The 12,766-nt window shown below is 56.3% G+C and overlaps 1 protein-coding gene across 1 annotated transcript in view; it reads left to right on the top strand.

Moving 5' to 3' along the window:
* The first annotated feature begins 549 nt into the window (after window positions 1-549).
* Window positions 550-12,766, top strand: part of LOC142295913 (uncharacterized) — a 77,315-nt gene continuing 65,098 nt past the window's right edge. The window contains exon 1 of the mRNA XM_075339028.1: window positions 550-918. Within this exon, the coding sequence (XP_075195143.1) occupies window positions 856-918 (63 nt within the window). The 5' untranslated portion in view covers window positions 550-855. The remainder of the gene's footprint in view (window positions 919-12,766) is intronic.

The following is a 12,766-nucleotide window of genomic DNA, read 5'->3' as shown; positions in this document are numbered from 1 at the left end:
GCCGGTTTTCCCCCCTCGGTCCTGTGGCCGGTTTCCCCCCTCGGTCCTGTGGCCGGTCTCCCCCCTCGGTCCTGTGGCCGGTTTCCTCCTCGGTCCTGTGGCCGGTTTCCCCCTCGGTCCTGTGGCCGGTCTCCCCCCTCGGTACTGTGGCCGGTCTCCCCCCTCGGTCCTGTGGCCGGTCTCCCCCCTCGGTCCTGTGGCCGGTCTCCCCCCTCGGTCCTGTGGCCGGTTTCCCCCTCGGTCCTGTGGCCGGTCTCCCCCCTCGGTCCTGTGGCCGGTTTCCCCCCCTCGGTCCTGTGGCCGGTCTCCCCCCTCGGTCCTGTGGCCGGTTCCTCTGAGCTCAGGGCCGGTAATCTCCAGCTGCCGTTGCTATCTCCGTCCTCGGAGCTGTGTGGAGGGGTCGCTCAGCCATTCACCCCTCTGTGCCGGCTGCCGGCGGCTCTGCTGTTACTGTCCCTTTAAATGAAGGCCGGCCTCCTGACACCGTTTCCTCCTCTCAGCCAATCACGGCGGCGCTGAGCTGTGTGTTTGTTGCAAGTTTCACATTGCTAGAAGGCAGAGCCGCAGTCCGGGCGGCCGTGCGTGAGTGTGAGCGTGCGTGTGTGAGTGAGTGTGCGTGTGAGTGAGCATGAGTGCAGCCGGGAGAAGCCGAAACCGACCATGAACCGACAATAATCGGCCGCGCGGCTCCGACCTCTCTCCACAAACACAAGAACCGGAGAGACAAGAACTTCAGGATGTTTTTTTGCATCTAAAGTTTTTGTAACGAAAGAAATAAAGAAGAACCCTCCGTCCCCCCCGGATCAGCGCTGAGGGGTCCTGAGCCGCGGCCCCTCCTCGCCCCGGATCTGTACGATGCTGAAGGGGCTCACCAAGAAGCTGCGGAACCAGAGTCTGAGCGAGATCCAGCCCTACCAGGTGCGACCGCAGGGGAGGGGGGTCGGGCGATCAGCCAAGGGGGGGTCGGGCGATCAGCTGTGGGGGGGTCGGGGCGATCAGCTGTGGGGGGGGGTCGGGGCCTGCAGGCTGGATCAGGCCTCTCTGTCTCCGGCCACCAGGGCTTCTGTGTGTCCCTGCAGGGCTGGCGGGGGGCTGCGGCCAGAGGCCTCCTCCCCGGACCCAATGTATCGATCTGCTCTCATAGTATCAGAGTCCTGCAGATACAGATGATCCCTCCAGGAAGATCCGGCCCCAGAAAAGTGCAAATATCACAGAAGGAAGTTTCACAGGCAAAGCCGGCGACTACCACCAGGGGGCGCTGTGCTCATAGGGAGCAATGGGGAGAGGGGCTCATAGGGAGCAATGGGGAGGGAAGGGGGCTCATAGGGAGCAATGGGGAGGGAAGGGGGCTCATAGGGAGCAATGGGGAGGGAAGGGGGCTCATAGGGAGCAATGGAGAAGAGGGGGAGCTCATAGGAAGCAATGGGGAGGGAAGGGGGCTCATAGGGAGCAATGGGGAGGGAAGGGGGATCATAGGGAGCAATGGAGAAGAGGGGGAGCTCATAGGAAGCAATGGAGAAGAGGGGGAGCTCATAGAAAGCAATGGGGAGGGAAGGGGGCTCATAGGGAGCAATGGAGAAGAGGGGGAGCTCATAGGAATCAATGGAGAAGAGGGGGAGCTCATAGAAAGCAATGGGGAGGGAAGGGGGCTCATAGGGAGCAATGGGGAGGGAAGGGGGATCATAGGGAGCAATGGGGAGGGAAGGGGGATCATAGGGAGCAATGGAGAAGAGGGGGAGCTCATAGGAAGCAATGGAGAAGAGGGGGAGCTCATAGAAAGCAATGGGGAGGGAAGGGGGCTCATAGGGAGCAATGGAGAAGAGGGGGAGCTCATAGGAAGCAATGGAGAAGAGGGGGAGCTCATAGAAAGCAATGGGGAGGGAAGGGGGCTCATAGGGAGCAATGGAGAGGGAAGGGGGCTCATAGGGAGCAATGGGGAGGGAAGGGGGATCATAGGAAGCAATGGGGAGGGAAGGGGGCTCATAGGGAGCAATGGAGAAGAGGGGGAGCTAATAGGAAGCAATGGAGAAGAGGGGGAGCTCATAGAAAGCAATGGGGAGGGAAGGGGGCTCATAGGGAGCAATGGAGAAGAGGGGGAGCTCATAGGAAGCGATGGAGATGGGGAGCTCATAGGAAGCAATGGGGAGGGAAGGGGGCTCATAGGGAGCAATGGAGAAGAGGGGGAGCTCATAGGAAGCAATGGAGAAGAGGGGGAGCTCATAGGAAGCAATGGGGGGGAAGGGTGCTCATAGGGAGCAATGGGGAGGGAAGGGGGCTCATAGGGAGCAATGGGGAGGGAAGGGGGCTCATAGGGAGCAATGGGGAGGGAAGGGGGCTCATAGGGAGCAATGGGGAGGGAAGGGGGCTCATAGGGAGCAATGGGGAGGGAAGGGGGCTCATAGGGAGCAATGGAGAAGAGGGGGAGCTCATAGGAAGCAATGGAGATGGGGAGCTCATAGGAAGCAATGGGGAGGGAAGGGGGCTCATAGGGAGCAATGGAGAAGAGGGGGAGCTCATAGGAAGCAATGGAGAAGAGGGGGAGCTCAAAGGAAGCAATGGGGGGGAAGGGTGCTCATAGGGAGCAATGGGGAGGGAAGGGGGCTCATAGGGAGCAATGGGGAGGGAAGGGGGCTCATAGGGAGCAATGGGGAGGGAAGGGGGCTCATAGGGAGCAATGGGGAGGGAAGGGGGCTCATAGGGAGCAATGGGGAGGGAAGGGGGCTCATAGGGAGCAATGGGGAGGGAAGGGGGCTCATAGGGAGCAATGGGGAGGGAAGGGGGCTCATAGGGAGCAATGGGGAGGGAAGGGGGCTCATAGGGAGCAATGGGGAGGGAAGGGGGCTCATAGGAAGCAATGTGGAGGGAAGGGGACTCACAGGGAGCAATGTGGAGGGAAGGGGGCTCATAGGGAGCAATGTGGAGGGGAGGGGACTCATAGGAAGCAATGTGGAGGGAAGGGGGCTCATAGGGAGCAATGTGGAGGGAAGGGGGCTCACAGGGAGCAATGTGGAGGGAAGGGGGCTCATAGGGAGCAATGGGGAGGGAAGGGGGCTCATAGGGAGCAATGGGGAGGGAAGGGGGCTCATAGGAAGCAATGTGGAGGGAAGGGGACTCACAGGGAGCAATGTGGAGGGAAGGGGGCTCATAGGGAGCAATGTGGAGGGGAGGGGACTCATAGGAAGCAATGTGGAGGGAAGGGGACTCACAGGGAGCAATGTGGAGGGAAGGGGGCTCATAGGGAGCAATGTGGAGGGGAGGGGACTCATAGGAAGCAATGTGGAGGGGAGGGGACTCATAGGAAGCAATTTGGAGGGAAGGGGACTTATAGGAGGCAATGGAGAAGAGGGGGGGGCTCATAGGAAGCAATGGAGAAGAGGGGGTGCTCATAGGAAGCAATGGAGAAGATGGGGGGCTCATAGGAAGCAATGGAGAAGAGGGGGTGCTCATAGGAAGCAATGGAGAAGAGGGGGGGCTCATAGGAAGCAATGGAGAAGATGGGGGTGATCATAGGAAGCAATGGAGAAGATGGGGGGCTAATAGGAAGCAATGGGGAGAGGGGCTCATAGGGAGCAATGGGGAGAGGGGGAGCTCATAGGAAGCAATGGGGAAGAGGGGGGTTCATAGGAAGCAATGGGGAAGAGGGGGGTTCATAGGAAGCAATTGGGAGTCCTTTGTTATTGGGAAAGTTATAAATAAAATTGGATGTACATGGAGTGCGGGATGATCGGGGCTCTGTGCGGTGTTACTGCTCCTGCACGGTTTCTATCATTACAGGTAAAATAGGCGACATTGGTGTGCGGGGGCCAGGGGGTCCGACACAGGCGCTCGTCAGATAACCTACATATAGAAAGTCTGCAGTGGGTATATACATGTGGGGGGGCCGTGTGTAGACACTAGGTAGGTGCGGTATATACATGTAGGGGGGCCGTGTGTAGACGCTAGGTAGGTGCGGTATATACATGTAGGGGGGCCGTGTGTAGACACTAGGTAGGTGCGGTATATACATGTAGGGGGGCCATGTGTAGACGCTAGGTAGGTGCAGTATATACATGTGGGGGGCCGTGTGTAGAGGCTAGGTAGGTGCGGTATATACATGTAGGGGGGCCGTGTGTAGAGGCTAGGTAGGTGCGGTATATACATGTAGGGGGGGCCGTGTGTAGAGGCTAGGTAGGTGCGGTATATACATGTAGGGGGGCCGTGTGTAGAGGCTAGGTAGGTGCGGTATATACATGTAGGGGGGCCGTGTGTAGAGGCTAGGTAGGTGCGGTATATACATGTAGGGGGGCCGTGTGTAGAGGCTAGGTAGGTGCGGTATATACATGTAGGGGGGCCGTGTGTAGAGGCTAGGTAGGTGCGGTATATACATGTAGGGGGGCCGTGTGTAGAGGCTAGGTAGGTGCGGTATATACATGTAGGGGGGCCGTGTGTAGAGGCTAGGTAGGTGCGGTATATACATGTAGGGGGGCCGTGTGTAGAGGCTAGGTAGGTGCGGTATATACATGTAGGGGGGCCGTGTGTAGAGGCTAGGTAGGTGCGGTATATACATGTAGGGGGGCCGTGTGTAGAGGCTAGGTAGGTGCGGTATATACATGTAGGGGGGCCGTGTGTAGAGGCTAGGTAGGTGCGGTATATACATGTAGGGGGGCCGTGTGTAGAGGCTAGGTAGGTGCGGTATATACATGTAGGGGGGCCGTGTGTAGAGGCTAGGTAGGTGCGGTATATACATGTAGGGGGGCCGTGTGTAGAGGCTAGGTAGGTGCGGTATATACATGTAGGGGGGCCGTGTGTAGAGGCTAGGTAGGTGCGGTATATACATGTAGGGGGGCCGTGTGTAGACGGCTAGGTAGGTGCGGTATATACATGTAGGGGGCCGTGTGTAGAGGCTAGGTAGGTGCGGTATATACATGTAGGGGGCCGTGTGTAGACGCTAGGTAGGTGCGGTATATACATGTAGGGGGCCGTGTGTAGAGGCTAGGTAGGTGCGGTATATACATGTAGGGGGCCGTGTGTAGAGGCTAGGTAGGTGCGGTATATACATGTAGGGGAGTCGTGTGTAGAGGCTAGGTAGGTGCGGTATATACATGTAGGGGGCCGTGTGTAGAGGCTAGGTAGGTGCAGTATATACATGTAGGGGGCCGTGTGTAGAGGCTAGGTAGGTGCGGTATATACATGTAGGGGGCCGTGTGTAGAGGCTAGGTAGGTGCGGTATATACATGTAGGGGGGCCGTGTGTAGACACTAGGTAGGTGCGGTATATACATGTAGGGGGGCCGTGTGTAGACACTAGGTAGGTGCGGTATATACATGTAGGGGGCCGTGTGTAGACGCTAGGTAGGTGCGGTATATACATGTAGGGGGGCCGTGTGTAGAGGCTAGGTAGGTGCGGTATATACATGTAGGGGGCCGTGTGTAGACGCTAGGTAGGTGCGGTATATACATGTAGGGGGCCGTGTGTAGACGCTAGGTAGGTGCGGTATATACATGTAGGGGGCCGTGTGTAGACGCTAGGTAGGTGCGGTATATACATGTAGGGGGGCCGTGTGTAGAGGCTAGGTAGGTGCGGTATATACATGTAGGGGGGCCGTGTGTAGAGGCTAGGTAGGTGCGGTATATACATGTAGGGGGGCCGTGTGTAGAGGCTAGGTAGGTGCGGTATATACATGTAGGGGGGCCGTGTGTAGACACTAGGTAGGTGCGGTATATACATGTAGGGGGGCCGTGTGTAGACACTAGGTAGGTGCGGTATATACATGTCTGCAGGTCACGGCTTTTGATTACAGCTGCGCCCATATAATTTCGCCACCACTTATTGCTTATTAGCCGCACCCATCGTATATACTGCAATCACTGCACCGCCCCGGCCTGTAACTTCAGCAGTCACATGATATAGTGTGTGTGTGTGTGTGTGTGTGTGATGATGAGACCTTGATGATCTGGAGCATTGTCCTCCATGAGGATGACATTAGGCCGGTGTTGTCCATGCAGAGGCACAATGACTAGATAATGATGTTACTCCAGTATTAGGGACTGTGATTGTACCAGTCACACAGTGTAGGGCTGTTCTGTACTGACCAGACACTCGTCCACACCGTAACCACCACCAAATGCTCGTCTAGCAAGGGCAGTGGCTGATGCATAGCGCTCTCTGTGACATCTCCAACTTCGTTGGCGGCCATCATTTCTGCTCAGTGTGAATCGACTTTCATCAGTGACCAGCACTGAGACCCCTGATCCTTCATCCAACATAGATGGCACCTGTGCCTGGTGGTGCGGTCAGGTACGTAGATGACGCCTGTGCCTGGTGGGGTGGTCAGGTACGTAGATGACGCCTGTGCCTGGTGGAATGGTCAGGTATGTAGATGACGCCTGTGCCTGGTGGGATGGTCAGGTATGTAGATGACGCCTGTGCCTGGTGGTGTGGTCAGGTACGTAGATGACGCCTGTGCCTGGTGGGGTGGTCAGGTACGTAGATTGTGCCTGGTGGGATGGTCAGGTACGTAGATGGCGCCTGTGCCTGGTGGTGCGATCAGGTACGTAGATGACTCCTGTGCCTGGTGGATGGTCAGGTACGTAGATGACCCATGTGCCTGGTGGATGGTCAGGTACGTAGATGACCCCTGTGCCTGGTGGGATGGTCAGGTACGTAGATGACTCCTGTGCCTGGTGGATGGTCAGGTACGTAGATGGTGCCTGTGCCTGGTGGGTGGTCAGGTACGTAGATGACGTATGTGTCTGGTGGTACGGTCAGATACGTAGATGACGCATGTGTCTGGTGGTACGGTCAGATACGTAGATGACGCCTGTGCCTGGTGGTATGGTCAGATACGTAGATGACGCCTGTGCCTGTTGGGATGGTCAGGTACGTAGATGGCGCCTGGTGGTGTGGTCAGGTACGTAGATGACGTCTGTGCCTGGTGGGGTGGTCAGGTACGTAGATGACGTCTGTGCCTGGTGGGGTGGTCAGGTACGTAGATGACGTCTGTGCCTGGTGGGGTGGTCAGGTACGTAGATGACGTCTGTGCCTGGTGGGGTGGTCAGGTACGTAGATGACGTCTGTGCCTGGTGGGGTGGTCAGGTACGTAGATGACGTCTGTGCCTGGTGGGGTGGTCAGGTACGTAGATGACGTCTGTGCCTGGTGGGGTGGTCAGGTACGTAGATTACGTCTGTGCCTGGTGGCGTGGTCAGGTACGTAGATGACGTCTGTGCCTGGTGGGGTGGTCAGGTACGTAGATGACGTCTGTGCCTGGTGGGGTGGTCAGGTACGTAGATGACGTCTGTGCCTGGTGGGGTGGTCAGGTACGTAGATGACGTCTGTGCCTGGTGGGGTGGTCAGGTACGTAGATGACGTCTGTGCCTGGTGGGGTGGTCAGGTACGTAGATGACGTCTGTGCCTGGTGGGGTGGTCAGGTACGTAGATGACGTCTGTGCCTGGTGGGGTGGTCAGGTACGTAGATGACGTCTGTGCCTGGTGGGGTGGTCAGGTACGTAGATGACGTCTGTGCCTGGTGGGGTGGTCAGGTACGTAGATGACGTCTGTGCCTGGTGGGGTGGTCAGGTACGTAGATGACGTCTGTGCCTGGTGGGGTGGTCAGGTACGTAGATGACGTCTGTGCCTGGTGGGGTGGTCAGGTACGTAGATGACGTCTGTGCCTGGTGGGGTGGTCAGGTACGTAGATGACGTCTGTGCCTGGTGGGGTGGTCAGGTACGTAGATGACGCCTGTGCCTGGTGGTGCGATCAGGTACGTAGATGACTCCTGTGCCTGGTGGATGGTCAGGTACGTAGATGACTCCTGTGCCTGGTGGGATGGTCAGGTACGTAGATGACTCCTGTGCCTGGTGGATGGTCAGGTACGTAGATGACCCATGTGCCTGGTGGATGGGCAGGTACGTAGATGGTGCCTGTGCCTAGTGGTGCGATCAGGTACGTAGATGACTCCTGTGCCTGGTGGATGGTCAGGCACGTAGATGGCGCCTGGTGCTGTTGTAAGGTACGTAGATGACGTCGGTGCCTGGTGGGGTGGTCAGGTACGTAGATGATGCCTGTGCCTCGTGGGATGGTCAGGTACGTAGATGGCGCCTGTGCCTGTTGGGATGGTCAGGTACGTAGATGGCTCCTGGTGGTGTGGTCAGGTACGTAGATGACCCCTTTGCTTGATGGGGGGGTCAGGTACGTAGATGACCCCTTTGCTTGATGGGGGGGTCAGGTACCTTGCAGGTCGTGGCACGCAGACCACTCTGATGTGCCTTGAGTTGTGACATGCATCACCTGGCTCTGCAAGTCAATGTTCACAATTAACCAGTCACCAGTGTAGGATGTGGCCAACAGACGTCTACTTCTTTCTGTGTCTCTTCCAGTCTCTCCGTGTCTCTGTACAACCTGCTGGTGACACTCTAAGATAAGTGGCACCTTCCGTCTGAGAACCTCCTTCTTGAAGCCTCACAATGGCGCGGTGCTGCTGATCAACTCTTAGTTGTCGTCTTGGTCTTATAATGGCAGAATGTGGGCAGCCTGATGATGTTTATCTCCATGAGGTAAACCGCCTGGATTTCATAATGATACACGGCATCTGCACTGACACATTGTAACAAACAATCATTAGATGAGAGGAATTTGTGCGGTTATTTTCTGGCGTACCACGAACCGTCGCAGAAGACGTATGACTTTGGCGCTAGGTTCAAGCGCTCTAGAAGTGATTGGGTGTACGGCGCTGGCGTCACTTATATTGTGGGAGTCACATGTAAAATGCACAACTGCGATTGCACAACGCCCCGTCCTGATTGGAGGGGTCATAAGTGATCGTCTGCAGTCGCCCCAATGTATTACTTACCTGCTGAAGGTTCAGGATATTTGGAAATATATTGAGGGGCATGGGCCTGTTGGACTGCCGCCCTCTGCGCGGGGCCTAGTGGGCTGCCGCCCTCTGCGCGGGGCCTAGTGGGCTGCCGCCCTCTGCGCGGGGCCTAGTGGGCTGCCGCCCTCTGCGCGGGGCCTAGTGGGCTGCCGCCCTCTGCGCGGGGCCTAGTGGGCTGCCGCCCTCTGCGCGGCGAGGGGCCTAGTGGGCTGCCGCCCTCTGCGCGGCGAGGGGCCTAGTGGGCTGTTGCCCTCTGCGCGGCGAGGGGCCTAGTGGGCTGTTGCCCTCTGCGCGGCGAGGGGCCTAGTGGGCTGTTGCCCTCTGCGCGGCGAGGGGCCTAGTGGGCTGTTGCCCTCTGCGCGGCGAGGGGCCTAGTGGGCTGCCACCCTCTGCGCGGCGAGGGGCCTAGTGGGCTGCCGCCCTCTGCTCGGCGAGGGGCCTAGTGGGCTGCCGCCCTCTGCTCGGCGAGGGGCCTAGTGGGCTGCCGCCCTCTGCTCGGCGAGGGGCCTAGTGGGCTGCCGCCCTCTGCTCGGCGAGGGGCCTAGTGGGCTGCCGCCCTCTGCTCGGCGAGGGGCCTAGTGGGCTGCCGCCCTCTGCGCGGGGCCTAGTGGGCTGCCGCCCTCTGCTCGGCGAGGGGCCTAGTGGGCTGCCGCCCTCTGCGAGGGGCCTAGTGGGCTGCTGCCCTCTGCTCGGCGAGGGGCCTAGTGGGCTCCCGCCCTCTGCGCGGCGAGGGGCCTAGTGGGCTCCCGCCCTCTGCGCGGCGAGGGGCCTAGTGGGCTCCCGCCCTCTGCGCGGCGAGGGGCCTAGTGGGCTCCCGCCCTCTGCGCGGCGAGGGGCCTAGTGGGCTCCCGCCCTCTGCGCGGCGAGGGGCCTAGTGGGCTGCCGCCCTCTGCTCGGCGAGGGGCCTAGCGAACTGCAAGAAGTTTAAAAAGCAGAAACGGTTACTTCGCTTCTTCTGTCCCTATGACAACACTTCCCTTCCTTTCCTCTTTTTCTCTTTCTTTGTAGCAGTTGTGGACACTATGATGGTGATCGTTGATGGTTATTTCCTTCCATATATCATCCTTTTTAAAAGTCAAGAGCACAAACCAGGAAGTGTTGTCTTGGGGACACTGGAGCAGAGGCAGCGGGATCATTAGGGGATGTCCACCAAGCCGGGCATGTGTCTAATCAAACAAGCAAGGAATACAGTGGCATCTCAAAAGGAAAATTTCCATGACCTGCCCCTATCTGTAGCTGAATTGTGATTGCAGCTCTGGATGTGAGTGAAGCAGATCAGTGTAGTTCTCCTTTAAGAAGCTGAGACTAGATAAATGCTTAATGTCTGATGTTTTCTCACCATATTGGGTCATTTTTCTCCTGTGACTGTTGAATGACCCCCGGGGCCGTGTCCTGGTGGGCCGGTGTACGTGCAGAGCGGGGGGTCGTGGTATTGGTGGCACAGGTGACTTTATCCTGTGTATACCTGGAGGAAGCGAGAGATAAATGCGGTTTATCCGAGGTCGAGGGGATTAGAGCTGAAACTGGATCCTCGCTGCCAGGTGATTTCCTAGAGCCGATGAGGGGCCGGGGATTTAGATCTCTCCTCCAGTCCTGAAGATCTGCGGCGACAAAAATACACGTGGATATTGCGGAGGAGAATCTGCCATAAGGCGTGACCCCGCTCCTGAGACCGGAGGCGGCTGCGGAGCTGGACACGTTTCTTATGGATCCTTCTTTGTGTTTGGAGCCGAAAATTCCTGATCCAAAGCTCCAAATTTAATATTTAGTAAAAATGGTATTCTGTCTGCCGGCAGCCACCACCAGGGGGCGCTGCGGAGCGTCCTGCAGACGGAGTACCCTGCTTTTATTTACTTGCAACTAATTTAGGGGTTCTCCACCTTTTACGGACAGTTTTTGTTTTTCTACTTGCATGTATTTGGGGCTGAAAATAATTTTTTAAGTCAGTTTACAATCAAAATGTTGCACAGTTTGCTTTTTACAGACTCTGTTTCCCTGCACATTCAATTTTAATGGGGTTTGTGGTCATAAATTAGCTGAGAGGAGCTCAGAAAAAAAGCAGATAAGGGCTAAGAACTCCCCGATAGCCTGGAAGAATGAGCTCACTGAAGGAGTCTCAGTTAACTCCTCACCAGCAATAGACAGTGGAGCGCAGAAGTTATAGAAGGCAAACGGTGCAGAACTCTAAATATAAGCTGTTATTGATTAAGCTATGGATTAGAAAAATACACATTTGATATCCCCGGACACTTAACTGCATCTCCTTTTGTGCAGTGGTGCAACTAGAGTTCAATGGGACGTGGTGTAAAATTTGGATATGCCCCTCCCCCTTATGTTAGTCAGATGTATGTGTAACTTTAGTGTTCTAAATCCTATAAAGAGATATGATCCCCCCACCACCACCACCATTATGTAGTGGCAATGTTCCTCATCCTGGCATATTTGCCCCCATCCTGGTATATGGTATGTTCCCCATACTAGCCCCCATCCTGGTATATGGTATGTTCCCCATACTAGCCCCCATCCTGGTATATGGTATGTTCCCCATACTAGCCCCCATCCTGGTATATGGTATGTTCCCCATACTAGCCCCCATCCTGGTATATGGTATGTTCCCCATACTAGCCCCCATCCTGGTATATGGTATGCTCCCCATACTAGCCCCCATCCTGGTATATGGTATGTTCCCCATACTAGCCCCCATCCTGGTATATGGTATGTTCCCCATACTAGCCCCCATCCTGGTATGTGGTATGTTCCCCATACTAGCCCCCATCCTGGTATGTGGTATGTTCCCCATACTAGCCCCCATCCTGGTATGTGGTATGTTCCCCATACTAGCCCCCATCCTGGTATGTGGTATGTTCCCCATACTAGCCCCCATCCTGGTATGTGGTATGTTCCCCATACTAGCCCCCATCCTGGTATGTGGTATGTTCCCCATACTAGCCCCCATCCTGGTATGTGGTATGTTCCCCATACTAGCCCCCATCCTGGTATGTGGTATGTTCCCCATACTAGCCTCCATCCTGGTATGTGGTATGTTCCCCATACTAGCCCCCATCCTGGTATGTGGTATGTTCCCCATTCTAGCCCCCATCCTGGTATGTGGTATGTTCCCCATACTAGCCCCCATCCTGGTATGTGGTATGTTCCCCATACTAGCCCCCATCCTGGTATGTGGTATGTTCCCCATACTAGCTCCCATCCTGGTATGTGGTATGTTCCCCATACTAGCTCCCATCCTGGTATGTGGTATGTTCCCCATACTAGCCCCCATCCTGGTATGTGGTATGTTCCCCATACTAGCCCCCATCCTGGTATGTGGTATGTTCCCCATACTAGCCCCCATCCTGGTATGTGTGTTTTATAATGTATTTGGCTAGCAGAGTGTATTGCAGTACAAGGGACCTGACGGGTCTCTGCACTGTGATGCATTTCAGCTGAATGTGTCACCTCAGACACACATCCACTTGAATCAGGGGCTGGGGCTGGCGGGCCCCCTGCATCGCCGGGCCCGGTCGTGGTTGTGATCCCTGCGACTGTGATCGTTCTGCCCCTGCCTTTGTGAGTAGATAACTAAATGCTCTCTGCTAGCTTCTTGCTACCAGAGAAGTGCTAATATATGTAGGAAGGATACCAGCCCCATGGTAGATTGGACGTCTCGGGCCCGCACCAGGGTCACGTCAGAGTCTTGTGTGCCGCGGTTGGCCCTGGTCCTGACAATATCCAATTGTAAAAATCACTTTATAACTAAACTTTGTGCATTTAAGTTAAAACCCCCTGTAGTTTCCATGTCGATGTGACCCCGGGGTGAACCCCCCCCCAATACTTTCTGAAAGGAGGCAAGCAGATGATTTGGGACGTTGTGGTGTCGCTCCGCAGTCGTGTTATCAATCGTTCTGTGATTTTC

Source organism: Anomaloglossus baeobatrachus, chromosome 3, assembly GCF_048569485.1.
Source record: "Anomaloglossus baeobatrachus isolate aAnoBae1 chromosome 3, aAnoBae1.hap1, whole genome shotgun sequence".
NCBI lineage: Eukaryota > Metazoa > Chordata > Amphibia > Anura > Aromobatidae > Anomaloglossus > Anomaloglossus baeobatrachus.
The sequence above is the reverse complement of the archived record's forward strand: the minus strand, read 5'-3'. Positions and strand labels throughout refer to the sequence as shown.